Source organism: Eumetopias jubatus, unplaced genomic scaffold (assembly GCF_037043125.1).
Source record: "Eumetopias jubatus isolate StellerSeaLion01/CBP00866 unplaced genomic scaffold, mEumJub1_p1.0 scaffold_17, whole genome shotgun sequence".
In the NCBI taxonomy this organism is placed as follows: Eukaryota; Metazoa; Chordata; class Mammalia; order Carnivora; family Otariidae; genus Eumetopias; species Eumetopias jubatus.
In genome coordinates, this window is record NW_028274823.1 from 53,278,099 (window position 1) to 53,304,806 (window position 26,708).

The window sequence follows — 26,708 nt, forward strand, 5'->3', positions numbered from 1 at the left end:
TATTATTCATCCATTTAGCACAGTTGATGGTACATACAAATGCTCTTTCCGTCATTCATTCCTTGAAGAAATAGCCCCTGTCCATGCCCCCCTTAGAGTTACCATCCAGTGAAGGGGACAGCCTCTCAACAGGAAATCCCCAGTGTGGTAAGTGCTCTGAGAGAGGGTTACAGGAGCCCTAACTCAGTACCAAGTGGGAGGGTGCAGGGAAGTGGTGTGTAAGCTGAGACATGAAAAAAAAAAGTAGTAAGACAGGTGAAGAGAAGGACAGAGGACTTTCCAGATAGAAGGAAAGGCATTAGCAAAGCCCTGAGGGAGGAAGTAACAGGGCACATTTGAGTAACCAGAAGGTGGCCATTGATTCCAGGAGCTCAGGTTGAAGGGAAGTAGGAGACACACAAAGGCAGAAAGGCAAGCTGAAGCAAATCAAGTCCCAGAGACCTGCCAGCCATGGGCTCAACTTGATCCTAAGAACAATGAGAACCCAAGCATTTGAGCAGAAGAGAAACATGGAGTGATATATACATATATATTTTTAAAGATCATTCTGGTTTTGGCAGGGACTACAGGAAAACAAAGGGGGATGCTCACTGGTCCCATTTCCCCATCAGGCTGGGAGCTGCTGGGGGCTGAGTTGAACCCATCACATTCATAGTTTTCGCCACCTCTGTGCAAGTCCAGTTCAGCAAGGCCTCAGGTGCTCAGTAATTGAAATCTCTCCTGGCACCCGCCAGGGTAAGGAAAGGTGTGGATGGGGAGGGAGGATCTTAAAATCTAACTGGGAACTCCCCTCCGTAGGTTTGTAAAAGTCCAGCAAGATTCCCCCAGAGTGATAGATTGGAGACGCTGAAGATCTAAAGAAAAGAAGGGATAATGTGGATGAAATGGGAGTGAGACAAGACCCATCTCTTCTCTACGTACCTCAATCTCTTTATCTATAAAACAGGGCATTCATGGTGCTCACCTCAGAGACTTACTGTGAGGACAGAATTCATACACAGTTTTAGATAGTTTCTGGCATAAAGCAAACACTCAGAAAGTGTTAACCTTTGTTCTTGTTCTTCCTGAAAGAACATGATCACGGATATGCATTCTCTACTGTCTCAGGAGGACGACCGGTCGGGTTCCAGAAAATGTTTGAGAGCCCCTGGGCCAGGCAGATCTCGGGACTACCAAGAGATCAAAGTTTGACAAAGTCTTTTTTTTTTTTTTAAGATTTTCTTTATTTATTTGACACACAGAGATAGCGAGAGAGAGAGAGAGAGAGAGAGAAAGAGAGGGAGAGAGCACAAGCAGGGGAAGCGGCAGGCAGAGGGAGAAGCAGGCTTCCTGCATGAGCAGGGAGCCCGATATGGGGCTCAATCCCAGGACCCTGGGATCATGACCCGAGCTGAAGGCAGCGGTTTAACCAACTGAGCCATCCAGGCGCCCAAGTTTGACAAAGTCTTAACGTGCGAGTTTGAGCCGAGATTGTTAGTGGGTATGTGTTTGTGTTCCCGTGATTTAAAAGACGTAAGACAGGACGCCCAGGTGGGGAAGAGGAGCCGCCACTGCCCTCCCGCGAGGGCGCCGGCCTGAGATCAAGCTGCGGGGCCAGCGGGGGCGGAGCCTGACGAGCTGGGGGCGGGCCGGCGGCGCGGAGGGGCGGGGCCGGCGCCGCAGCCCGCGGCCCCGCCCCCAGCGGAAGTGCCGCCGGGCCCACAGCTCCCTCGCGATGCCGGTTCCCCTGGCCGTTCCCCTAGCCGTTCCCCCGGCCGGTTCTCCCGCTCGCGATTCGGCTGCTAGAGGAGTTCAGTCAGGGCCCCAACGCCTGGTCCGAAGAGGAGGACCCGGGTCTGCGTACCTGGCTGTCTCGGGCAGTGCTCTGTCCCTCCCACTCCCCGGTCCTCCTTTTCATTCCTCTGTTACCAGCGCGGCGGCAGGCGCCGCGGGGAACCGCACAGGTAAAGACTCGGTTACTGAGGACGCAGGTGTGGGGGCCTCCCAGGCTGGACGGGCAAGGGAGAGGCTGACGGCACGTGCCCAGCTTTTTTCCAAAGCGATTGTATTCACAGTGGGGCTCGGGGTGGGCGGACGCGGACCCCAGGAGCGCTGTATTGCATTGGGGAAGCAGAGGGGGCGGGACTGAAGTCCCCAGAGCTTGAGAGCCGGATCATTTGTGTCCCCGCGTCTTGCGCAGGCTCTGTTGTGCCTGGGAGGTGGTGAGCTGGTTGGGTCCCGGCTGCAGCTCCAGAGGGTTATCCCCCATCCACTCCCCGCGGTGACTGGGGTCTGACAGTAGCTCCTCCCGGGCGCGCACAATCTGAGGTTTGCAGAATGAAAATCAATAAAATCAATGCAAATGCAAAGAACACGAAACATGTTGGATTGTTATTATTTGCGTTTGTTAAATCCTTTTATTAAAAAAATTTTTTTCTTCTTGGAAAAGGTGGCTTTGGCTCGGATTAGGGCCTCAGAGAGGGACGCAAAAGCCCCCCCCCCCGGGTCTCCCCGCAGGGGGCGGAGACCGGTCCCTCGGACCCAAGCCGCTCAAACTTACCGGAGCAGCAGTGATCGGTCCAGAGGGGAGCCCCCCGTGCGCTCGGCTTCCGGATAAGGCTTTACCCCGCGCCTCACTGTCCGCACTTTAGGGAGATGCACGCCCCCCTCCATCCGCATTTCCCCGGTTCACCACCCCCACGCCACGGGGGCCGTGCCTCCTCCCCTCCCCCCTGAGCTCTCCCTGGCGCTTTAAATAATGATATTTGCATGCAGGGAGCGATTCATAAATATGTCAGGGCCGGTGAAATATAGGCAACATTTCAAACTTTCTATTTAAAAAACATGAATTATGGCCGCGGAAAATGTGTTCCCATTTAAAGGCGATACGAAGTATTTGGTGTCTCGTCCCCGGGCCCATCCATCACGCAGACAATAAAGAGAGTTTTTCGCCCTGACACCCGCGATTTATGGGCGCCCTTCTCTGCCCTCATCACTCACCCGCCGCGGCCGGCCCGGCGACAGGCCCTGCGGAGAGACCGGCAGCCGCCCCTCACCCCCGCGCCGGCCCGCGCGCGCACTTTGCGCCCTCGCCAGCCGCACAAGATTGCCGCTCCCAGGGGGGAAGTGCCCACTCCAGGGAGTTGGGAGGTCGGCGGTGATGGTCTAGCCAGCCGAGCAGGAGCTGAAACCACACTCGTCCTCTCATCTCGGTACTAGCCTCTCTTAAGGCTGGGGCTGAGCGCGCCAAGGCCGGCTCAGCGTCCCGGCCTCGCCAGCCAACTGCGGCGCCGCGCTTGTGAGTTTCCAGCGCGGAGTGCGGGAGGTTATTTACGCGCGGGTTCGAGGGGAGCTGAGGTGACTGGGCTGGGGGCTCCCCAAGCCGATTTCTAGGCATTCCGCCCCGGGGAAGGCGAGCTGGTCCCCAGCTTTCTTGAGCCCTGCTCAGCGGACGCTTCTGGAAAAAGCTCTTTCTGCAACTTTTACAAAGCTTCCTTCTCCCTGGTGCTATCCTCACAAACACATCCTGGGCGTCCGCTACACATTGGAAACTATTTTTACGGACTGGGACCGAGGAGTTGGCGAGAAATAAGGAAGGGGAGGCGCCTTCTCTAGCGTTTCGCCTAGGGCCAGGCTCGGCCTCCACAAGCCTTCTTCGCCCACCGCCCCCACTTTGCGCACGCACACACCAGCGAGCCATCCTAAGTCGCCACCGAATCATTGTGGCAAAGTTGCGTCGAAGAAAGTTCGGGCTTCATTTGCCGCGGAATTTGCTTTCAGTTTTCGCCGCGGGCGGACTCAGCCGGACAGGTTCCTGAAGCACCGCGGGGGGGGCGGGGGGAGGGGTGCCCGGCACTGCCGGGCAACAAGAGGCCGCTGCCGGCCTGAGGGCGCTGATAGTCTAGCCTCCTTCGGAGGCCGGACCTACAGCCGCACGATCACCAGGAGCCACCTCGCGTCCCGTGCTGGGCCGATGCGTCTGCGTACACTCGAACCGGGAGCCGTTTCCTGCCGGATGCCTGCGAGCTGAATTTATTCGGATACAGGCAGCGAAAACCGCAGAGAAATCCCGTCGATTCTAAAAATGACAAGGTTGAATTTATTAGATCAAGATTCATGTGTAAGTGCAGGGAGATGAACATTGTACAAACAGCTCCACGTCTAGTGTAAACGGAAGATCGCTTCCGGTTTCAAGGGCATGTAACATTTGAATATTTAGATCTATAGAGGGATATAAAATATTATTAAATTATTGCTGTGTGTACATAGTTGGAAAAATTCTAGAGCAAGTGCTTTTTTTTTTCCAGCTCCTGCTTGAGTGCAATTCGGGCTCGAGATAGCCTTATGTCCAAATAACCACCCAGCGAATATTTCCTATAACCAGAGTGAGTTTTGCCACGTTGAAGGATGCACTATGTGCACCTCTTTCGGTATTTGCGGTGTGTCAGAGGTGAAATAAATACATTTAAGAAGAGCAGTCACACAGATAATGGAACTGCATCGCTACAATATTTCTGGGTATGGAAATAAATATTACTATCAGGTCGGCTGTGGAAGGTGTGCACAAATAGGGGGGCTTTCGAGAACCCAGGGTGGGAGCCACGGGTCCTGCAGCTCTGGACACCGAACATGCGGAGATAGCCTCTATTCGATACCCTCGACCTCAGACCACACCATGACAGCTGGGAGAGGCTCGGCCCAGACGGCCAACACTGCCTTCCCTCGGGGTTCTCCCGGATACACGCTCGGACAGGGAGACTTCACCGGGTGCTGAACCTGGCATTTGGGGTAATGTAGGACCTGGGGTCATGCCGGCAGACCTTTCCCCCTTAGCTACATCAACGACCCCACAATCCTAGCTCCACCGGGCTCGGGCAGTGGCCATTTGGGCCTATTAATCTGGAGCAAGAGTGCGGAAAAGGACGGGTCGCGCTTGGTTCCCAGGTGTCTCAAAGCGCAAAGCTAGAGGACACTGGAGAAGGCCACGACTTCGAGTCCGTGCGGAATCTGCCCCCCCCCCCCCCCCGCCTCAGCCCGGGGAGCGCCAGTTTGAAGCCACCATAGAAGTGATTATCTGACTGCATTTACTTTTTAAGTGTTAGGCAGCCCCCCACATCCTCAGTGTTGAAGCCCAGATGCCCCGAGGGTCTCCTCCACATATTTGCAAAGCTCAGGCAACACCGAGAGCGAGGTCGGCGACGTTGCAGTTGTGAAACTCCAAGGCCAAATACTTATTCCAGAATAGGGCGCTTGCAACCGTCCAACCATCACACTGCCCTGGTCCTTTCTTCTCACCCCTCCAAATGCACCCATCCCTGGCACAGTCGCAGAGCTTCTGAGAGCCCCTGCTTGGGAGAAATTAGGCAGGACTTTGTCAGGAGTTCCTGGGAATTGCACACACTCCTGAGGCAGCCCTGCCGCAGAGAAATAACCCGGGCCCCGAGAATGCCCTGCTTCAGAGAGTGTGACTGCGCGGAAGTGGTATATACGGTATACCGAGAGGATAGAGAGAGAATACGAAATATTCCCCGTCGAATAGGAAAAGGGGGAAAGAAAGAGGAGGAAAAAAGAATAAAATGGTTAGGGAGTCTAGAAAGAAGCGGGCGAGAAAACAAAATAGAGAAGCGGGGGGAGAGAAAAAAGCCAGGAAAGGCGAGCAGAAAAGAGTACAGGCCATGGCGAGGCCCTGGGACCAGGCCAGACCTTGGCTCTGGCAGGCCCAGTGACACCGCAGGCCGGAGAAGAGGTGAGGGCCGCCGGAGACCGTCCTCCACCAACCCTGCGAATCTGGGCCCCGCTCCCAGTCCGGAGGGGCGGGCCTGGGTCCAGCGGCCTCCGCTCCTACTCTCCCCCCTCCCGGGGGACCACAAGGCGGGACCGTGGTGGGGAGGCCCCCAGGGGCGCGCGCCAGTCCCGGACTGTTTGGGCGCTCTGGGCCAGGCTTTCCAGCTCGCCGGGCCTGACCTGTCAGGCGGATTATCTTCGAGGGAGATTAATAGGGGAGGCGGGCTGCAATAATAATCGTTTTGTTTGATGTGACAACTCTGATAGGCGTTGATTTACTTACAAACTGATAGGCTTTTAATTGAGCGCCTCCGCCGAGCCCGAGATGAAAGGGAAGCGGCGGTGAAAGGCGGCCCGCCTGCCCTCCGGCCTCAATACTGATTAGCCATCTCGACAGTGAATAGTTCAAGGCATTTTCAAACTTTTTTCCTCAGCTCTCTCGCCTTCCTTCTCCTCCCACCCCCTCCTCAAATATCTGCCATGCCCACTCCTTTTTTAGAGAAAACAAATCATTTACACTGTGTGCAAATAAAATCCGCGGGACATCCACGCCAACCGCCGCTGGGGTTGGAGGCTTTAGGCCTAGTGCGGAGTAATTAATAACTCCCCACCCCCGAGGCCTGCAAGGCCTTCAGGGATTTGGCCTCCCGGGCGAGGTGCGCAGGCTCGGATGCTGGCGCCTCCCGAAAGCCCGGGACGCGCAAACCCCCAGGCGCCCCCGTGCGCTCGGACCTTCGGAGTTGGGGTTTGCGAAGAGCGAACGCATGCGGACCACGACCCGCGCGCGCGCGCGACGCAAGGCTTAGGCCTGCGAGCTTGTGCCGCCATACCGAGGCACGCCCATTCTGGGGCAAGCGGGGCCCACACTCTGATTCCCCCAGGCTTTAGGTGCTGGGGTTGCAGCCCCTGAACCGCCCGGTGTAAAGAGAAAGCTGCTGGAATTCCAGGAGAGAGAAGAACTGAGTCTGTCGAGGGGCGGGGGGCCGAGAGGAGACACCCGCTGTCCCCTCCAGCTCTGGCCCCCGCCCGCAGCATTCAGTGTCCAGGCCTCGCGAGGAGGCTGCGCGAGGTCGTGACGCGCGACCCACGGCTGGGCTCGGGGAGCTGAGAGCTCCGCGTTGATCCCGGCCGGCACCTCGACAGCCGCGCACTCAATGACACAGACGCTAACACACCCGCAGGATACAAGCGGCCTCCCCCACATGCTGCCCTGCAGAGACAGCTTAGGACAGTCCTGCCCTCAGAAACGGGCATCTGGGACTCGCTCCCCAAAGATTATTCACACAACCTCACAACCTCGCGTGTGGCCTTACCACCGTGTCATGGACTCACCTTCCTCACCTCCGTACAGGCAGACACCAAATCCCCTTGAACGCAGGTGTGTTCTTACACCTATACACACGCACACACGCACACCGACAAACACCAGCCCAAAATACACACTTCGCTCTTCTCCAAATTATCTTTAGTCAAGTTAAATCTCATCAAATTTACCAACCTAAAGAATCAAGGGATAAGATTATAACGCAGGAAAAGAATGCCTACGAGAAAATTGTAAAACTCACCCCAGAAAGTTCTCGGTACCTGAGTGGAGTGGAAGAGAGACCAAAAAAAAAAGAGGGGGGGCACGGGAGGGAATTGAGTGGTGAGAGAGGAGAGGGCGAGCCTGCGGAGGGCAGGTCCCAGACTCGACCCCCGCGGTAGGGGCTCAGCGCCGAAGGAAACCGGGTCGCCAGAGCCAGCCCCTGCCCCCCGCGCGGGTACAGACTGGCTCCTGGCTCCCCGCGCTCCCTGCCCTACCATTTATCAAAGGACTTGACAACAAAAGAAGAGCCCGGGCGGAAAAGTGGGGGAGGGGAGACTCAAAGTCGTCCAAGTCTTTCCGAGGAAGGGGTTGTGTCCTCCTCTTGCCCCCTTCCAGTTTCTGCGAGTTTCTGGAGGCGACCTCCGAACTCGCTCCGGACGCTACCAAAGCCCTGACAACTCACACAGCTGCACGGACGTCCATACACACTTGTGCACCCAGATCCAGGTACACAGAGGCAGGCACAGCGCCTCCCCTCTTCCTTCCAAACCGCCCGAGTGACGGTGCAAATCGAGGGGAACACGGCAGTCCCGCTCCGCTTCCCTGGAAGACCCAAGTTCCTACTGGCAGCGGCCCCCTCCCGCTCTCGCTCCTTCCCTCTGCTTTCCCAACGCAGGTCAGTCCCGGCTTGGCGTTCCTATAAATTCGAGCGAACAGCCCAGAGTAACCCCGGCTACCAAGTCTGCGGGGATACCGCAGGGTGGGAGAGGTTTGGAGAGGGGACCTGAGTCAGCTTGAGACATCTCCACCGCACACCCATGGCCAGGCCTCTTCGCAGCCTCTCAGCCCTAGCCACGATCCGAAGGGAGGTCAGAGACTTAAGTCCGGGAGGAGGTACCCCAGCATTGACCTCCAGGACTCAAAATTACGTTGTGGTGTGGCTCTTAGAAAGAAGTCTGAGTTTGGGGTCGGGGCACTATGATAGGTGGGGTCCGCGGCAGGCTGGCAGCCTGACATCCTAATGCTCCCGAGGGACTATCCTAGGGACAAAAATATCTCCCATCTTAGACATCGCCGTCGCCCGTCTCGGGTACCCAGGGCAGGTCCTCCCGCCGCGGCCCCAACAGACAGAAGTCCCAGAGGTGGAAAGGTGTATCTTTCTTCCACACCGAGAGGGGCGAGGCGCACACCTCAGGCCTGTGCAGCACTCTCAGCGCCCTGGGCACACCTGCGCACTTTACTCTCACTATTCATTTTCCTGACAGAGAGAGCCTTTTTTCCTCTCTTTCATTCTTTTTCTTAGAGCTACCCCCACCCCATCCCAGGAGGCTGCTCCTCTTTCCCCCTCCGCTGCTTCCCCCTTGGTCTCTTCCTTACTCTCCATCTCTCTCTCCCTCTCTCTTTTTCCCTTCAAGTCGCACCCGCCTTGTAATCAGCAACAAAAGCTGACATAAATCACGGGCGGATTGACAAGAGCTGACAAATAACTGATTGATTGCGGTCGAGGAACATTGACAATTGATGGAGGGGTGGAGATGCCCAAAGAACTGAAGAGAGGGGGAGAGAGGGGAAGAGAGGGTAGCAGGGGAGAGTAAGAATGGGCGGCGGGGGGAGAAGACTGAGTGTGAAACAGAGGAAACATGTGACCCCCGCTCCAGCCCCAATCTGCGCGTCCCCGGGAGTCACGTGGCTGGGAAGGGCTGGGAGCCCCGCGCACAGCCGGGAGAAGAGCCGCCACCGCCTCCGCGGCCCACCTAGCTTCTGGTTTCTCCGCTGCCGAATCTCGGGGAATCAAAGCGGGCGGGCTGACTTCCTTCATCACTCGCTCCGCACCTTTCCTTACCCTGGCGGCCGCGCCGCGAGAGATTTCAATTACAGAGCGAGACAGCATATTTGATGTTTGGGTCCCCTGTGCGCCCCTGGAGTTGAAAGTCCGGCCGTTGTCCAGACTCCAGCCATTGCTCCTTCTGGTCACCCCCTCAATCTGTTCCTCATACGCACCCTCCTGCAAAAAAAGGTTTCAGTTTATTTTCGAGCCAGGGAAAGGAAGGACGACGAGGAAGAAAAAAGAGGGAGGCGGCAGATAGCAAACGCAGAATAAATGTCCAGCTCGTCCTCGGAGCGAAATCGAGGGAGGGGACACGCGGGAGGGGGGCGGTGAAGAAGGAGCTGCCCATTAAAACCAGCGCTGAGAGTCCTGGCGGCGGCGGCGGCGGCGGCGGCGGCGGCGGCGGCGCGGGACGCGTCACATCCCCTTGACCCTCCAATCACCTCGGGCTCCCATTTGATTGGAAGGCGGCAAAGGCTTTAATCTCCCCCTCGGTGCAGCTGCTTTTGAAGTGAGTTTCCTCGCCAGAGCCCCGGCTGGACAGGCAGCGGCTCACATCGCCAAGCGCAGCGCCAGCGCCGGGTCGCGAGTGCGCAGCGCAGGGGCACAGCCCGAGGCGGACACGGCGAGCCACCCGGCACTCCCACAGTCCGGCCGGCTCCTCCCGCTCGGCCACGGCACCGCTGCGGGCCACCCAGGATTATTCGCTTCTGGCTCCAGGCGCCGAGAAGGCGCGCAGGGTGCCCGTGGCCGCCGCGCCAGCTGCTCCTCCTCCTACTGCTTCTGCTCCCCGGGCGAGCGCGCAGCCCGGAGCCCGCCCCGCGCCTCCCGGAGCCCTCCCCCCGCTGCTCCCATGCGTGCGGGTGGGTCATGAGCACAGCGCCCTCGCTTTCTGCCCTAAGAAGCAGTAAGCACAGCGGCGGCGGCGGCGGCAGCAGTAGTGCGGACCCTGCCTGGACCAGCACGCTCTCTGGAAATAGCTCCGGCCCCGGCCAAGGCTCGTCCCCGGCCGGCAGCACCAAGCCTTTTGTGCACGCTGTGCCCCCCTCTGATCCTCTCCGCCAGGCTAACCGCCTGCCCATCAAGGTGCTGAAGATGCTGACGGCACGGACTGGCCACATTTTGCACCCCGAGTACCTGCAGCCCCTGCCTTCCACTCCCGTCAGCCCCATCGAGGTAAGGACCCTCTTCCGGGATCGCGCTGGGACCACTACCCTGGCTGCCGCTCCACGGGATTTCTTTCCCTCGGGATCTGGGGGTGGGAGTGGGGGGGGTCAGAGTGATTCAGCTCCGGGATGGGGGAGAACATAGTGCTTCCGAACCGCAAAACTAGGGCGGAAAGAGGGGAGGAGGTAGAATGGGGTGTGAATGCTAGGGGACAAAGCAGCCAAAACTTATATCTCTCTTTGGTATTAAAGCCCCAACCCCGACTCAGGCCCCCTCACTTTCGGCCCGGAAGACGGGCGGAAGTCCGAAATGCGGTTGCGAAGTCGCAGTCTTAAGATTCCCCAGAAGCTGGTATTTGTACACAACCTCTAAGGCGCCAACTGCCCAAGCCCTTACTCTGAAGAATTGGGGATGTGGGGGGGGGGGGGCGGGATAAGGTATAGTTCTGGGTCTAAGAGTCAGAAACCAAAACATTTAGTAAGTATTTTTAAATATATAGTTAGCGCTTAGAAATGGCAGGAAATATCCTGATTTGGTGGGGTGGGAGGGAGGCTGCCGCCTTTCTCAAGGGCGAGTGTGTGTGTGTGTGTGTGTGTGTGTGTGTGTGTGTGTGTCTGTCTGTCTGTCCTTTTGGGGGGAGGTGAAGTGGTGCTGCCTAGAATTGCGCCTAGAGCTGGGAGGATCTTCAACTGGCGGTTGCGGAAGGGCGTTTGAACCCTAGAAGCCAGGATTCTAAAGGGTTTCCCCTTCTTTCTCTTTGTGCCACCCCCCACCCCCACGTCTGACCCCGCAGCTTGATGCCAAGAAGAGCCCGCTGGCGCTGTTGGCGCAAACATGCTCACAGATCGGGAAGCCCGACCCCTCGCCCTCTTCCAAACTCTCCTCTGTCGCTTCCAATGGGGGCGGCGCGGGCGGTGCCGGCAGTGGCGCCGGGGGCGACAAGGACACAAAGTCGGGCCCCCTCAAGCTGAGCGACATCGGCGTGGAGGACAAGTCGAGTTTCAAGCCGTACTCCAAACCCGGCTCGGATAAGAAGGAGCCGGGAGGCGGCGGCGGCGGAGGCGGTGGTGGCGGGGGCGGCGGCGGGGGGGTTTCAGCAGAGAAGTCCGGATTCCGGGTACCGAGCGCCACCTGCCAGCCATTCACGCCCAGGACAGGCAGCCCAAGCTCCAGCGCCTCGGCCTGCTCGCCAGGAGGCATACTGCCTTCGGCCGGGGGCGGCCCGGAGGGCAAGGACGACAAGAAGGACCCCGACGTGGGCGGCGGCAGTGGCAGCAGCAAGGGTTCCGGGGGCACCTCGGCCGAAGGGGGACCCACGGGGTTGGCGCACGGCCGGATTAGCTGCGGCGGAGGGATTAATGTGGACGTTAACCAGCACCCAGATGGGGGGCCCGGGGGCAAGGCTCTAGGCTCAGACTGCGGAGGCTCGTCCGGCTCCAGCTCCGGTTCAGGCCCCAGCGCGCCCACCTCCTCCTCCGTACTGGGCTCTGGGCTGGTGGCTCCGGTGTCGCCCTACAAGCCGGGCCAGACAGTGTTCCCTCTGCCTCCCGCGGGCATGACCTATCCAGGCAGCCTGGCTGGGGCCTACGCTGGCTACCCGCCCCAATTCCTGCCACACGGCGTGGCACTTGACCCCACCAAGCCGGGCAGCCTGGTGGGGGCGCAACTGGCGGCGGCCGCGGCAGGCTCTCTGGGCTGCAGTAAGCCGGCCGGCTCGAGCCCCCTGGCCGGGGCGTCGCCGCCATCCGTGATGACAGCTAGTTTGTGCCGGGACCCGTACTGCCTCAGCTACCATTGCGCCAGCCACCTGGCAGGGGCGGCGGCAGCCAGCGCTTCGTGCGCTCACGATCCGGCCGCGGCGGCCGCGGCGCTCAAGTCAGGATACCCGCTGGTGTACCCCACGCACCCGCTGCACGGCGTGCACTCATCGCTAACAGCTGCCGCCGCTGCCGGCGCCACACCGCCCTCCCTGGCCGGCCACCCCCTCTACCCCTACGGCTTCATGCTCCCTAACGACCCGCTCCCCCACATCTGCAACTGGGTGTCGGCCAACGGGCCCTGCGACAAGCGCTTCGCCACCTCCGAAGAGCTGCTGAGCCACTTGCGGACCCATACGGCCTTCCCCGGGACAGACAAACTTCTGTCGGGCTACCCTAGCTCATCATCTCTGGCCAGCGCCGCCGCGGCCGCCATGGCTTGCCACATGCACATCCCCACGTCGGGCGCTCCGGGCAGTCCCGGGACGCTGGCGCTGCGCAGCCCCCACCATGCGCTGGGACTCAGCAGCCGCTACCATCCCTACTCCAAGAGCCCGCTCCCCACACCCGGCGCTCCTGTGCCGGTGCCCGCCGCCACCGGACCCTACTACTCCCCCTACGCCCTCTACGGACAGAGACTGACCACGGCCTCGGCGCTGGGGTATCAGTGAGGGCGGTGGGGAGGGTTAGCGAGGGAGAGAAAGGAGCAGGGGGGAGGGAGGAGCCGAGGGAAGGGTGGGAACTGGGCAGAGGCTACTGTCAGCCGCGCGTGGGGATGACCCGGGCCAGGAAAGGAAAAATATATATACCGTATCTATCTACCCAAAACAGCGACCGAGACCCGGTGGGAAATTCCCCTTTCCCCCCACCTCTCACCTCCCCACCCACCCAAACTTTATAAAAGTTGAAAAAATATCATTTGACTTTTTATAGAAAAAGAAGGAAAAATTAATTGAGAAAGTGTTCATCTGAGGACTGCATCGGTGGACACTGGTATTTATTTATGTTAGCTCCAAGCGGACCCGTGGTTCAAAAGTGCATTATTTAGGTTGAGCTCCGTAGGTAAAAAGGAGGAGGGGTAAAAAAAAAAAATTAAATCTTGAGGGTAAAAATGTGGAAAACAAACCCTCCCGTCCCTTGTAGATTATAAATAAATACAGAACCACCACAGAACTAGAGGTCTTCTCTTTAATGTTACTTTAAAATTGCTATTATTGTATTGTACGTTCTTATTTAATGTCTGATTGAAACACAAATTTACATGCATGTTTGTTACAAAAAATGAAAAAACAAAACAAAACAAGTCACAATTTGTCAGCTCTGATTTCAAATTGCAATTATTTTTAAGGTGTATACCATCGAAAGAGAATGGGTATTTTTTTGTATGTATTCTGGAAGAAAACAAAAAAAAAAAAGGAAAAAACAATTCTATTCCAAAACCTCATTTGCCTTATTTTGTTCTTTAAAAGGAACACAACTATTTTTAATTTTTAAGTCCACCCGCTGAGAAGGGGACAAGTAAGGTTTACGTCATGTACTAAAATAATAGACAATGTATCGCTTTAAAGATTAAAATTCCGTATATTTGATGTATTAAAAGGTTTTACTTCTTCTTCTTATCTTTTTTATTTTTTGGTTAAAGAGAAAGGAAGAGCACGGCAGTTTCGGCCGCAGTGGGTTCCCTGGGCCTCACGGCTGCTCCTACTTAGAAGGACCGTGGCTGCATTTCCTATTGTTTTTGTGGTGATTTTCAGGAAGAAGCAAAGGGCTGGCCAGTCGTGGCGTTGGCCTTGGGGAAAATATTTTTAAGCAGGGGATTTCACAATTTGTAGACAGTGTCCTGAGCAATCACTCATTTAGTTTTTAATTTTTCTCCCAGCACACGGTTTGTTAAAAGTGAAAGAAAAAAAATGATTTTTAAAAATCATTATTTCCCTCTCGAGATTTTTGAGAATTTGGCTTTTGTTTTGTACAGAGAGCGGCGAAGTCCCAGACTCTCCCCGAGGCCTTAGCCCCAGGGAGGTGCCACTGCCGGCTGTCCCTGTCTTTGCTTCCCAAGCATCTCCTGTCCCAGGCAGGCAGCCGGGAAAGATCGGGGGACGGTGAGCGCTTGGGAACCTGTTTCCCAGGCCTGGGCCGAGGGCGCCGGAACCTTCTTGCCCCTCGGGGGAAAAGTAAGTTCGCTCTCCTTTTCTCCCTCTGGCTGCCGGAGCCCACCCCTCACCACCCCACGCCCGGGCTCCTTCCTTTCTCCGGAGTGCCGGCTCGCCCCTGGCCCGCGCCGCGGCTGCTTTTCCGCGTCCAGATTTCTCTGCAGCCCGAGCTCCACCCGAGTCTGCGCCGCAGGAGAGGGCGCCGGGGCACCAGACCTGCAAGCCCCTTCAGATTCGGCCCCGAGAGGGTCCCGGAGCCCATCCTCGGTCTCGCCGGGGCAACCAGGTGGGCGCTGAGCGCTTGTCCTGGGCTGCAAGCTCCGATCGAACAGGCGCGGCGGGACTCTCCGTCCGGACGCTCATCCCCGCGGTGCGCACGGCTCCCTTCTCCCCAACTTGAGCGGCGGGACTGAGCTGGGAGAAGCTCCGAAGGAACCACGCGAAGAGCCCTAATCTTTTCGGGGGGGAGGGGGAGGCCCCCTCGTCCACCCCCCACCCCCACACCCACCCACCCCCAACACACAGATACTCCTGCTCGGGCCCTGGGCGCCAGCTCTGGTCTTCTGGCTCTTTGGGCGCTCGCCCTCCCGGGTCCACGCGGGCTCTGGACCCAGTGCGCCACTTGCCTGGGATCCCGGGACCACGGGGTCGCGGCGCTAGTGCGCACCCCGAACTCCCCTCTCCCTGGGGTCAGGCGGTTCTGGGTTCGCCAAACCACCAGCCTCCCTCGGCTTCAAGCTCCCCCTGCTGCCTCGCGAGGCTCACGGCCGCGCAGAGGCCGCGCTCAGCCTTGGACCTCGGTCGGTCAACCGCGCGGTTCCCGCCGCCATTCGCTTGGGGGCTGGGGACTTTGAGATTTTCCACTCTCCCCCCAGCGTCAGCCTCACAGCTGCTGGGCCTTTTCCCGGGTGGCACGCAACGCAGCCCCGGCGACCAACGGGACGCTGCGGGAGCTCTCAGGCCTCCCCCCTCTAGACAACTTTGTGGAGACTCAGGCTCGGTCGCCTCCGACCCTCAGGCCCGCACTCCCCGACTCCGGGAACGGGAGTTGGCGCCGGAGGAGGACCCCAGCGGGCTGTGTCCTGGGACGCCGCAGCGCCGCTCTCTCTCTGTTGCGGCTAAAAAGAGAAGCTGGGCTGGGCCTGGCTGGGCCTGGCTCCTCGAGAAGCCCGGCCGACGGGGGGCTTGTCATCCCCAGGCTCCGGGACAGACCCCCACCACAGGGCACCCCCGCAAGTGGGAGGGGCGGACGTTCCAGGAGGTGGTGCGGTCCGAGTCCCCACCGCTCCAGGGCCCACGGCTTGGGACGTGAGAGCCAGGCCCGTGCTCACCCTCTCACCTGCACTAGCCACACTCCCCTGGCCACTCCGAGCCACACGCTTCTCCTTCTTGGCCTCGTGGCTTCGGACGGGGGTCCTTGCGCCACCACTTTTCGCCCGCCAGGACCCGCCTGGGCGGGGAAGGACCTAGAAGTTACCCCGCCCTGGAATTTCAGGCCTGAGACCCGCAGGGAGACAAATGGGGCAAGTTCGTGCCTTCACGCCCACTCTTGGTATTTTATTAACAAAAATCAAAACCAAACGCCTTGAAATTTTAATGAGACCTCCTTCCCGGAGAAGGTGCTCAGAGGCGGCCTGGAGGTTAGAGGGAGAAAGGGTTCTCCGACGTGTTGGATGGAACTGAGTCAGCCGGGCGCGGAGTTAGTGAAGAGAGGGTGCCAGTCTGTCCTACGCATCCAGGCCCGGGTGCGAGTCCGCCTCGCCGAACAAACGCCCAACCTTACGGCGTGCTCCGCCACTGTCTCCAGCTTTCTCCGGATCCGCGGCGGAATCCCGGAGCCCGGCCGGCTGCCGGGGAAGCCGGAGCAAAGAGCGGCGTGTCCGCCAGGCGGCGCTGCGGAGCCCAGCAGAGCGCGAAGGAGAAAGGGAACCCAGGCCCTGGCGCAGGCTGCGGGCTGGGTGGTCATCCCGCCACCCCGCGCCTCCACTTTCGCAGGCGGAGCGGTGTCTGGGAGTCCCCTCTTTGTACTTCCTCGCTCAGCTTCTGCTGTGAACCATGTCCTCTGCGGCTCTCCACCTGCTCTAGCTTATGTTGTTGTGTTCCTCTTGCTCTGTTTCTCTGTCCCAGAGGAGTTGGCCCAGATGTCATGGGCTCCTCCCCAACTACAGGCTCCCACCGCCACCCCCAAGGCTGACAGGTCACCTTGTCTGTCATCCTAAAGTGGTCCCCTAGGGCCTACCCCTTGTCAAGGGCTGTCCATCTCTTTACTCGGCCCTGACAGAGATGGAGAAACTGAGGCTAAGTCCTGGAAGTCAGTGGCAAGACCTGCAGAGAAAGTGCAAGACTCCCTCCATTCAGCTCCTGACCCCATCTGTACCTCTGGTGGTGACACAGTGATCCTGGTGTCTTTGTGCTGGGTGGTCTGTAAGCAGTACGGAGAGGCAGATGAAAAAAAGCCCCTGTAGTTGATGAACTCTCTGTGCTTCGGAAAACATGTACAAGGTGCCGAGGAGAGACTTGTCCCTGGGAGACCATCCACGTCCTCTTCACGTTTGGGCTTAGGGTTCCTAACCCACGAAGGCTAGAGGTGACTACAAAGCTCAGGCTGACCTGCTGTCCCTCGGGATGTTACAAAGCATGACGATGGCTGGGAACCAGAGAGTCTGATTTAGCTGGGAGACAGTGTGGTGGACATATTTGTTGTTTGTGAGTTGTTTTTTTTTTTTTAAGTTCTCAGTGTTGTTATTATTGTTACTATTATTTTACTTTTTATTATGGATTTGCATACGAACACAGAGGTAGAATGAATGGTATAATAGACCCCATAATCCCATCACCCAGCCTGAGTTATGAACTTATCGCCACTCTTGTTTCCCCTCTGCCCTGTCCAATTCACCTCCCCCCACCAAACTCCGTTTTTCTGAAGTGAACACACATATCATATCATTTCACCTCTTCAGGTATTTGTCACTTCCAGCTGGGGGTTGAACCTATGCCAAGGGTGGCTCCTAATCCAGGACTCATCCTGCTGCCCTGTCTCAGCTGAGGCTCAGTGAGATTTAAGGACATTGCTCAAGTTCAAGCAAATGGATCTAAATCCATTTCTGTGAAGCCCAGAGCCCAAGTACTTCACCCTACTCTGTGCTGGGGATTCCCCAAAGTCCTAAGGACACTGATCCCTTTCTGCCCTGTGTGACCCCAGGTTTTGCCCTGGGGGTGTCTGGCCTGCAAAAAAGACTCTCGAACCCCTGGCAAGGCAGCAACGCCTTGTGGGAAACCTACAGCACAAGGGGCCCTCTGAGAGTGAGAACAACTGAAAACCACATGATACAGTGTAGAGAGCACAGATTTGGGGTCAGGCTGATCTAAATCAAACTTTCAACTCCACCGCTGGCTCAACTCTGTAACTCGGTTTCTCTGGGCCTCAGTTTTCTCACCTGTAAAATGGGGACATTAATACTAACCCAATGGGGTTGTCATGAGGTTCAAATAAAATAATGTGAAAATGCTTAACCTACTTTCTGGCCCATACTGACTCTTAGTAAAGACAGATTTCTTTCCTTCTTCCCAAAGTTTTGTTTTATTATGACCAGCCCTCTTGCTCAAGAACTAACTGGGGCTTCCTGTGGCCCACAAACTCAAATTCTCACTCCATCACCTGGCCATCAGAGTGCCTGTCATCATGGTTCATCTTCTAATCTGGCCCCTCTTTGCCTGTTCCAATTCGTGTCTCAACACTCCTCACAATTCAGACCCTCTGCCAGCCAGCTAGTCCCCAACACCTTGGTCTGTTGTGCTCATCATACACTCCTTCCTTGAAATGCCTTCCAAGTTCCCCTTCCTTCAAGACTAATCTCTTCCAAAGGAAAAAAAAAAGGACTCATCTCTTCCAGGAAGCCCTCCAGGTTCCCCCCCACACACACACACAGTGATCTTTCCCTCCAGTTGCATTCCCCCCACACTTACTGCAAAGGCAGAAGGTAGAAGTATAGAGGCCACTGGACTAGGGATGAGGATACTTGGGTTTGAATGGTGCCTCTTCATAGTTGTGTGACCATGGACAAGTCACTTATAACCTCTGTGACACTTAACTCCAAAACTGATATCAGACTGTGCATACCTTGGGTGAGCAGCACACTTACCAACAGTAGTAATGTTAATAAGGAGTATGTATGGCTCACTTACTTTCCAGGCACTCGTCTAGTCCTATTACCATTACTAGTCTCATTTTACAAGTAGGGGAGCTGAAGACTAGAGAGAAGTGACTCTGTGCTCCAGAGCTTAAATCCTTAATCACTACACTATACTGTGCTACCCTATGCCTGGAATCTTTGTCCTCTGTATTCTTTTCCTAATTACCAGCAACTCCAAACTCCTACTTTAAATCTCAGGCCTGTGTCACCTCCTCCTGGAAGCCCACAGATCCTTCCCATGGGAATCAATGTCCTTCTCTTTGCTCCTGCAGCACCTGTCCATCCCCCCATCATTTCTCCTTACATTTTCCGGACAGCCTGGACTCTGAGGCACTGGGGAGGAGGGGCTGTCTTCTGTACCTATTTCTAGTCCTGGCAACGAGCATGGTACTTAGAACATAGTAGATGTTCAATAATTGTTAGAGGGAAGGAGAGAGGGGGAAGGAAAGAAGAGTGAGAGGGAGAGAAGGGAAGACAGAGGAAAACAAAAAAACAAAAGACAGAAGGGGGGAAAGATGCAAAAGAATTGGGCCACCTTGGGTGAGGTGATTCTTTCAAAAAGAGTAGAAGGAAAAGTAACAATGGCCTTAGAGGAACCATGAATGTCCTTGTCCACGGCACAGAACTCAGGGCTGAGTAAGCTTCTGTGAATCAGTTAGACCCTTAAATAGTGGCTTGAAGAAGATAAATGTTCTCTCCTTCTGGAGGTGGGCAGTCCAGGCTAAGGATGTCCCTCCGTCATCAGGGACCCAGATGGGTCTGTCTTGGGCTGTGCCACCCCAACCCGGAAGCTTTCATCCTCACATCATCTCTGAGTCCAAGATGGCTGCTTGAGCTCAGCTCCCATTACCTCATTCCGAGCAACAGGAAGGAGGAGTGAAACAAGGAAGGTAAAAGGGTCCCCTCCGCTTTAATGAGTCTTTCTGGAATCCACACACAACTCTTCAGCTTCTACTTTACTGGGTAGAACTTAGTCCCATGGCATGCTTAGCTGCAGGGGAGGCCAGGAATTGTAATGTTTAGCTGGGCATGCTGCTGCCTAAAATAAATTCAGGGTTCTATTAGTTAGGGGAGTTGGAGGGGTGGGAGCTGGGATAGAACATTAGCAGACTCCCCTGCCATCCACAGATGGGGTCAACCAGAACCAGGGCCCTAAGAGAGCTCTTCTGTTGGTGGCCTTTCAGGGGGTCACTGGATGGTGACCTCTACCTCTAAGCCACGGATTCTTGTTGATAGAGTGGGCAGGGGTGGTACTTCAAAAGCCCTCAGTAGTTGTAGTTCAAGGTTGGTGGGTTTTGTTCCTTTTAGGTACTCCTGGAGTTGTATGCTGCAATGATTTAGAGTGAAATCTGTCAAGAGTAATTTTTTCTCCCTATAAAAAACTTTGCTTAGAGACCTCTTCACTTTGGCCCTGAACTCCATGCACACCAAGAAGCCAGGAAGAGGAAGGGATGGTCTTTTTAATTTAACAAAAAAACAAAAACAAAAAACAAGTGGGTGGAAAAGCAGCATTGTAAACTTACCCACCACCCCCTTCCATGTTATTAATAAAAAACTGAATACAGCCTCTGACTCAAAACAGAGGCAGACCAATACTAAATCAACTTTGCACTAACCTTATCTTAAATAATTACAGTGTAACTCCAGAAACCTAAAAGAAACAAAACACAATCAGGAAGAACACAAATGGCATCAGCGAATCAGAGCAAAAGTTGAGGGATTTTGAATCATGCCTCCTGCAAAGCAGTAACTCCCAGGGCACGCCTCTGCTGGATCCAGGAGGGCATGGGGCCGCAGTGGGAACACTGGAGAAGGGAGGAGGACACTCTTGGAACTGGAAGGGTAAGGAAAAATCAGGAACGGATGCGTGAACGTGAGCTTTTACGTTGCCCTTTCTCAGACTTAGGTCTCCCCGAAGGAGTTCTCGCCAACCTCTTTGCGGATCACTCTGTGACTGCCATTTTCCTTCCACACACTCTATGAACATCTCCTCTCCCCCACATCCTCCAGGGGCAGTTCCTGTGGTGTGGGAATTCTACACCCTCCACATCACTAGTTCTTAAGCCTTTTGTGGGTTGAGGGAAGGATGCAGAAACCACAGCCTTTTTTTTTTTTTTTTTTTTTTGAGAAGCCGATAAAAGCTACGGCCCCTCCTTAGAGAAATAAGCACACATACTCAACATTCGGAAAATAATTTCAGGCACTTCATGGACCTGTGGATTTAAAATCCTCTATCTTGAAGAAAATCCAAGATTAAATATAAAAAGACCATGCCTTTGGGAAATGCCATGAGGGATTCTGGGTTTTCAGTTCTAAACTATTCTGACCAAGACAACACTCCAACGACTCTGTGTGATTAACTGTAATAAATAACATTTATGTCAATCTACCACAGGCTAGTATGCAGCCTTCAAAAGAACTCTGTGAAGTGGGCACTATAATTAGCCCCACTTTATTGATGAGGAAACTAAGACACAGAGAGGTAGAGTGACTTGCCCAAGGTCACACAGCCAGCAAATGGCAGACCTGGGATTCCGTTACAGGCTGTTAGACTCCAGAGACATTATTTTTGTGCTTTTTACCACCATGCAGTGACCTCTACCTCTCTGTACATGGAAGACACACACACGTCTGCCTTTCTCCCCTAACACAGGTGTCGGGCCCCACCCAGTGGTGTGCTGGAATCAGTTCAGACTGGCTCACAAAATTGAGCACACCTCTTCCCAGCTTCTCATTCTGTGGCCTTATGTTGATAGCTTCAGATCAGCCATGGTGGCAGTATTTACACAAAAACAATTGGCAAACACTACAAATGAAGGCTTCCTCCCCCAGAGAGCTGTTTGTTAAATACCAGCACACAACTGGACCCACCTATTTCTCATCCCACCTAGCTGGCTGAAACCCACAGACCCAGCAGCTGAATCAGTGGGAAGCAAGGAGCTTCCTCGCTGACAGTGCCAGTGAGGAGGATGTGGTTAAGCTCTGCTGCCCCCATACTTAGTGTGTGGGGTATTTAGGAAGAGGACAGCCTCCCTCTCTGTCCTCACTGTATGCAGGCCATCTTTCAACTGCCCTCAGTACCTTCCATCTGCTAGAACCAAAGCCTGGTTATCTGGGGGCTTGGGTCCCTTCTACTGGGCAGGTCCATATCCTTTACACCAAAGCAGATCCACCACTGTGGAATGATGTTGGCAGCACCTGATGTGGGGAGCCTTGGCTGCCTAGCAGCTTCTACAGCTTGCTCAGTTCTATACTCCTGACTTTGGGTCTGTGGCTATTGATGTTGGCCAGCCAAATCTCATTTAACTCTGCCCCTTTGGGGTTAGCCACAGGCAGCTGGCCCCTCCTCCTAGCCTCACCAGGCACTACCTCCTACAAGTACCCAGCAAACTACCCCGCTGGGGCCACGCCAGTCACAACAATGCACATTCTCTAACTTCTGTCCATAGGGAAACCCCATGTGACAGCAAGGACTCCAGTGGGCCAGGCCTAGAGTGGAGGCTGCCCTGGTGCTCTCTCACCAGGCAGAGTCTCAGCCATAGGAAAGAAATTAGATGATGATGATGATGATTACCATTTTGTAAGCATTTTCCTTATGCCAAGAGCTTTATATTTCTTTATATTATGTTTTTTCATCCCTATAAGATCTCTAGGAGATAAGGCACTATATTAGTCTTATGTTAATAAAAGAAAAACTGAGATTCAGAGAGGTTAGTATCATGCCTGAAGTCACACAGCAAGTAAGTGGTGGGCCGAAATTCAAGGCCAGAGCTGTTTCACTCCAGAGCCCATGTCTATATTTCGATGCACAAGTACTACTCTCAGAGCTGCTCCTTCCTCAGTCCCCAGGAAAGTGTGTGAAGGGCAGCCCCTCTTGCCTCCCTTAGAGCTCCCTGGGGAGGTCCCTCAGGCAAGAGCGAAGACAACCTTGGTCACCTATGGCAAGACCACTGCCCAGTCAGAGTTGTGATCCTCCAGACAGGGAAAGTGTTTTCATTGGCAAGCATGTAATGAGCTCTTGCTGCACACACAGCATTCTCTTGGGCATGAAGGAAGTGGAAAGATGACAAGGAAATGGCATCTGCCTTCAAAGCACTTACTATCCAGTCTAGTGGGTCATGGAAACAAGTGTTGCCTTAGGGTGGGTTGTGATAAGAGCTATCACAGTGGGGGCACAGGATTAATTCCCATAAGAGGATGTGGAAATCCCTGAGGAGGAGGGAACACTTGATCTGGGCTTGGCAATAAATACACACTTGGTGGATGAAAAATGGGGAATTTGGAAATAAGGAGGAAGGACCAGCAGGATCAAAGGTACGGAGCGGCCTATAGTATTTTCCAAAGATGGCGGCACCAATATATCCCATCCCATGTGCTCCTCTTATGTTATGAAGTTGACGCTCATTCCTCAACAGGTGGGGTCTACATTTCCTCCCCTTGAATCTGGGCAGGCCTGTGATCAGAGCAGAAGTGATGCCATGTGACTTCCAAGACTGTCAGGACAGGCAATACTGCCTCCCCTAGGAATGCTCACCCTTGAATCCCCACGCTCTGAGGAAGCCAAGTGGTCACACAGGCCACGCGTAGATGTTCCAGCGACAGCCCCAAGTGAAGTGCCAGCCAACAGTGGCATCAACTGCAGCACGGAGTGACAAGACTCAGAAGATTCCAGGCTCCAGGCTTTGGGCTGCCCCAGCTGATGGTGAGTGGAGCAGAGACAAGCCCTCCCCACATTTAAACCCCGCCCAAATTGCTGATACATGAACAAAATAAATGTCATTATTGTTTTAAGCCACTAAATTTTAGAGTCTTTTTTTTCCCATAACAATAGGTGACTGATACAGACCAGACTGATACTTCACCATCCCAGGAGAATGCTCCAAACCATCCAGAACACGATCTTTTATCTGTGTTCCTAGCCCCTAGCTCACAGTTTTGACCAAGCTTTGGACACCCCAGGATGTCTCTCTGGTCTCTCTGACCCCCTCAGGCTGGGCCCTTGGCTTGGCCTCATAGCCCGCCCCACAGAGGACATTCCCAGGCTGCACACCTTCTCTGTCTCCGTCCCCAGAAGGCCAAGAGGGCAGTGTGGTCACAGAGACGCTGAGGAGAGGAAGGAGTCTCCAAACATAAGGGACAGAAAAGTCTATGTTCCCTTTTATGTATTCATTTCCCCCTAATCATATCTGCACAAGAAACAAATGTCAAACCTGGAGAGACGAAGAGTTGAGGGTCACAGTCTCTGTGACCAAGAGGCAGACGTAGGAGACCAAGATGGGGAGGTGGTCAGAGGTACCACATCTTGGGTGGACAAGAGACCTCAGAGGGGGCATGGCTCCAGCACCAGGAGCCCCCAAAGAGGCAGCAGGGAATGGTCTTTGGTAGAGGGTGGGCATGGCTACACAGCCAGAGCATTATTGCGATACACTGTGAAATGCTCAACATAATCAAGTGAATTAATGCATCCTTCACCTCCCTTGGTTACCTTATATGTATGTGTATGGTGAAAACAAGAATAGAAGATCTATTCTTGTGGCAAATTTCAAGTATACAATACGGTATTATTAACCATAATCATCATGCTGTACATTAGAACCCCAGAACTTACTTATCGTATAACCTTATTCCCTTTGTCACCAACATCTCCCCATTTCCTTTACTCCCCCAACCCCAGGCAACCACCATAACCACCATTCCACTCTTTGCCTCTATGAGTTTAACTATTTTAAACTCATTATATATGTCATATAACATAGTATTTGTTCTTCTGTGTCTGACTTATTTCACTTAGCATGATGTCCTCCAGGTTCATCCATATTGTTGCAAATGGCAGGATATCAGGATTTCTTTCTTCTTTATGGCTGAATGATATTCCTCTGTGTGTGCGTGTGTTTCTTTATCCCTTCATCCATCCATAGACACATGGATCCAATGTAGACTGATTTCATACCTTGGCTATTACGAAGAATGCTGCAACGAACACGGGAGTATAGATATCTTTTAGAGATGCTGATTACAGAAGTAAGATTGCTGGATCATATGGTCGTTCCACTTTTAATTTTTTGAGGAACCTCTACACTGTTTTCCCTAATGACGGTACCAATTTACATTCCCAGCTAGAGTATACAAGGGCTCTCCTTTCCCCACAGCCTCGCCAACAATTGTAATCTCATCTTTTTGATGATAGCCGTTCTAACAGGTGGGAGGTGGTATCTTACTGTGGTTTTGATTTGCATTTCCCCGATGATTAGTGATGTTGAGCGCTTTTCATGTACCTGTTGCTCATTTGTATGTCTTCTTTGGAAAAATGTCTATTCAGGTCCTTTGCCCATTTTTAAATACGTTATTTGTTCTTTTTGCTATTTAGTCGTACGAGTTCCTTATATATTTTGCATATTAACCTCTTATCAGACAGATGGCGTGCAAATATTTTCTCCCATTCTATAAGTTGCCTTTTCATTTTGCTGATTGTTCCCTTTGCTGTTCAGAAGCTTTCTCATTTGATGTAACCCCACTTGTCTATTTTTTGCATTTCTTCCCTTTTTGTTGCTTTTGGTGTCATATCCAAAAAAAAATCTTTGCAAGTACCAATGTCAAGGAGATTTTTTCCTTATGTTTTCTTCTAGGAGTTTTATGGTGTCAGGCCTTATGTTTAAGTGTTTAGTTAATTTTTGTGTATGCTGTAAGATAAGAGTATGCACATTTCTTGGGGGTTTATCCCTATGCCTGGCATCAAATTCTACCTGCCTGGAACTGTGGCCAAAGTGTCCCCATCTATGCTCCCTGAGAGTTCAGTACTAGGACCAATGCCTACAGGGCAAGTGTCTGGCCGTTGACGAAATAGCCAGCATGCTAATTGACCGATAGATCAATTCACACCTGACAGTGCCCGATCAGTGACTGAAGGACAGAACAGCAGCTTGGCTGGCTAAGGACATTGTTTGCATCTTATGTGCCTTTATCCCAACCAACACTTAGCACAGGGCCTGGCTCAGAGTTGAAGCTCAATAAATGGTTCCCATATTAGTCATATGGCTCACCTAGCTTCAAGCGATGCTGGGAAATGTAGTCTTTATTATATTAGAATCAATTACAAATCAGGGTTCTAGTACAGGAAAAACAGAGGACTGGAGATTGGAGGGCCACTAGTGATCTCTGCTATAAGGACACAATAATGAGTCTGGTTAAGGGATGCAGACACTTAAGGGCCTCATTTCCATCCAGTTCAGAAGTGAAACTGCATGGAGTTTGGGAATTCTGGAGTTACCTCTTCTGCAGAGCTGTTTAGAAGGCCACAATTTCTCCCCTTTATTTTTTGGTGTCCTAGGGAGATTCTGAGCTGAGAAGCAGAGAGAGGCTACCTTTGCCTTTTATATTATTGCTATTTCCAAAGGCCTGCCCTTGAGGAAGTATATGTAGTCTTGTATCTTCTCTGATTATGCTCATCACAAAATCTTACTAAAGTTCTCATTTGAGACCTGGCCTCTGTGCTCCTAGTTACTGTTCATCCTAAATTCTTTGCAGGAAACTCCTATTCACAGTGTCAGGCTTCAGTTCAGGAGTAAGAATAAGAATTGGCTAAGACCTGAAAATTCTCCCTCCTTGCCTCTTTGCTGAAATGGCCTCACCCTGAGCCAAATGGCAAGCTCGGTGTATAGGTCCTGTGCCAAATTCCGGGCCCCATTGCCTGGGTTCAAATTCTAGCTCTGTCACTGGTTGGCTCTGTGACCTTGGGCACATTGCTAAACACCCCTGCCCCCAGCCTTGGTCTCCTCATCTATAACATGGGGTGAGAATACTAATGCCAATCTCCTAGGGTTGTGTCAGTGGTGAGAACAGGATCTGGCAGGAGTTAAGAACTCAGAATCTCTTAGGTGTTATTAGAAATGTAAGTAATCATTTCAGGCCTGTGTTTTCTGCCTCCCCAGCTTTTTGAGGGGTAAACAGCCCTGTCTTTTCCACCTCCTCTCTCTCCCCCAGGCACAGGGTAGAGAATCATACTGCCGGCTCAGTCCAGCACGGAGTTGGCATGGAGTGAACAGGTCTGTGTTTACACACTTCTCCTCTGACCCAGATGCCAGGCGCTCTCCTCTCTCCCCTCTCCTTCAGCTGCGCCCTACCCAGAAGTGCTGAGGTGGCCGGCGCGATGTTGTGGGTGTGTGGTGCACACCTCCTCTCACTCCACTTCGAAGAAGCATGGCGGGGTTGAGGACCTCCCACACAGGTCCCCTACACACCTTGCATTCCAATCGCCCCTCTCCCAGAGCAAACGATAACGGGGTGAAAATGAAATTGGCTTCCAAGCTTCCCTCCTGGTTCTCT

At 54.0% G+C, this 26,708-nt stretch overlaps 1 protein-coding gene and 2 pseudogenes across 1 annotated transcript; 1 reads left to right on the top strand and 2 right to left on the bottom strand.

Moving 5' to 3' along the window:
* Positions 1–1,580: 1,580 nt before the first annotated feature.
* On the bottom strand, positions 1,581–2,658 carry LOC148162167 (uncharacterized; annotated as a pseudogene).
* Positions 2,659–3,031: 373 nt separating this feature from the next.
* Positions 3,032–8,108, bottom strand: LOC148162168 (uncharacterized; annotated as a pseudogene).
* A 1,878-nt stretch (positions 8,109–9,986) lies between these two features.
* Positions 9,987–12,711, top strand: ZNF503 (zinc finger protein 503). The gene is made up of 2 exons (XM_028109699.2): positions 9,987–10,292; positions 11,077–12,711. The coding sequence occupies exons 1-2, from the start codon at positions 9,987–9,989 to the stop codon at positions 12,709–12,711; spliced, it is 1,941 nt and encodes a 646-aa protein (XP_027965500.1).
* The last annotated feature ends 13,997 nt before the right edge of the window (positions 12,712–26,708 follow it).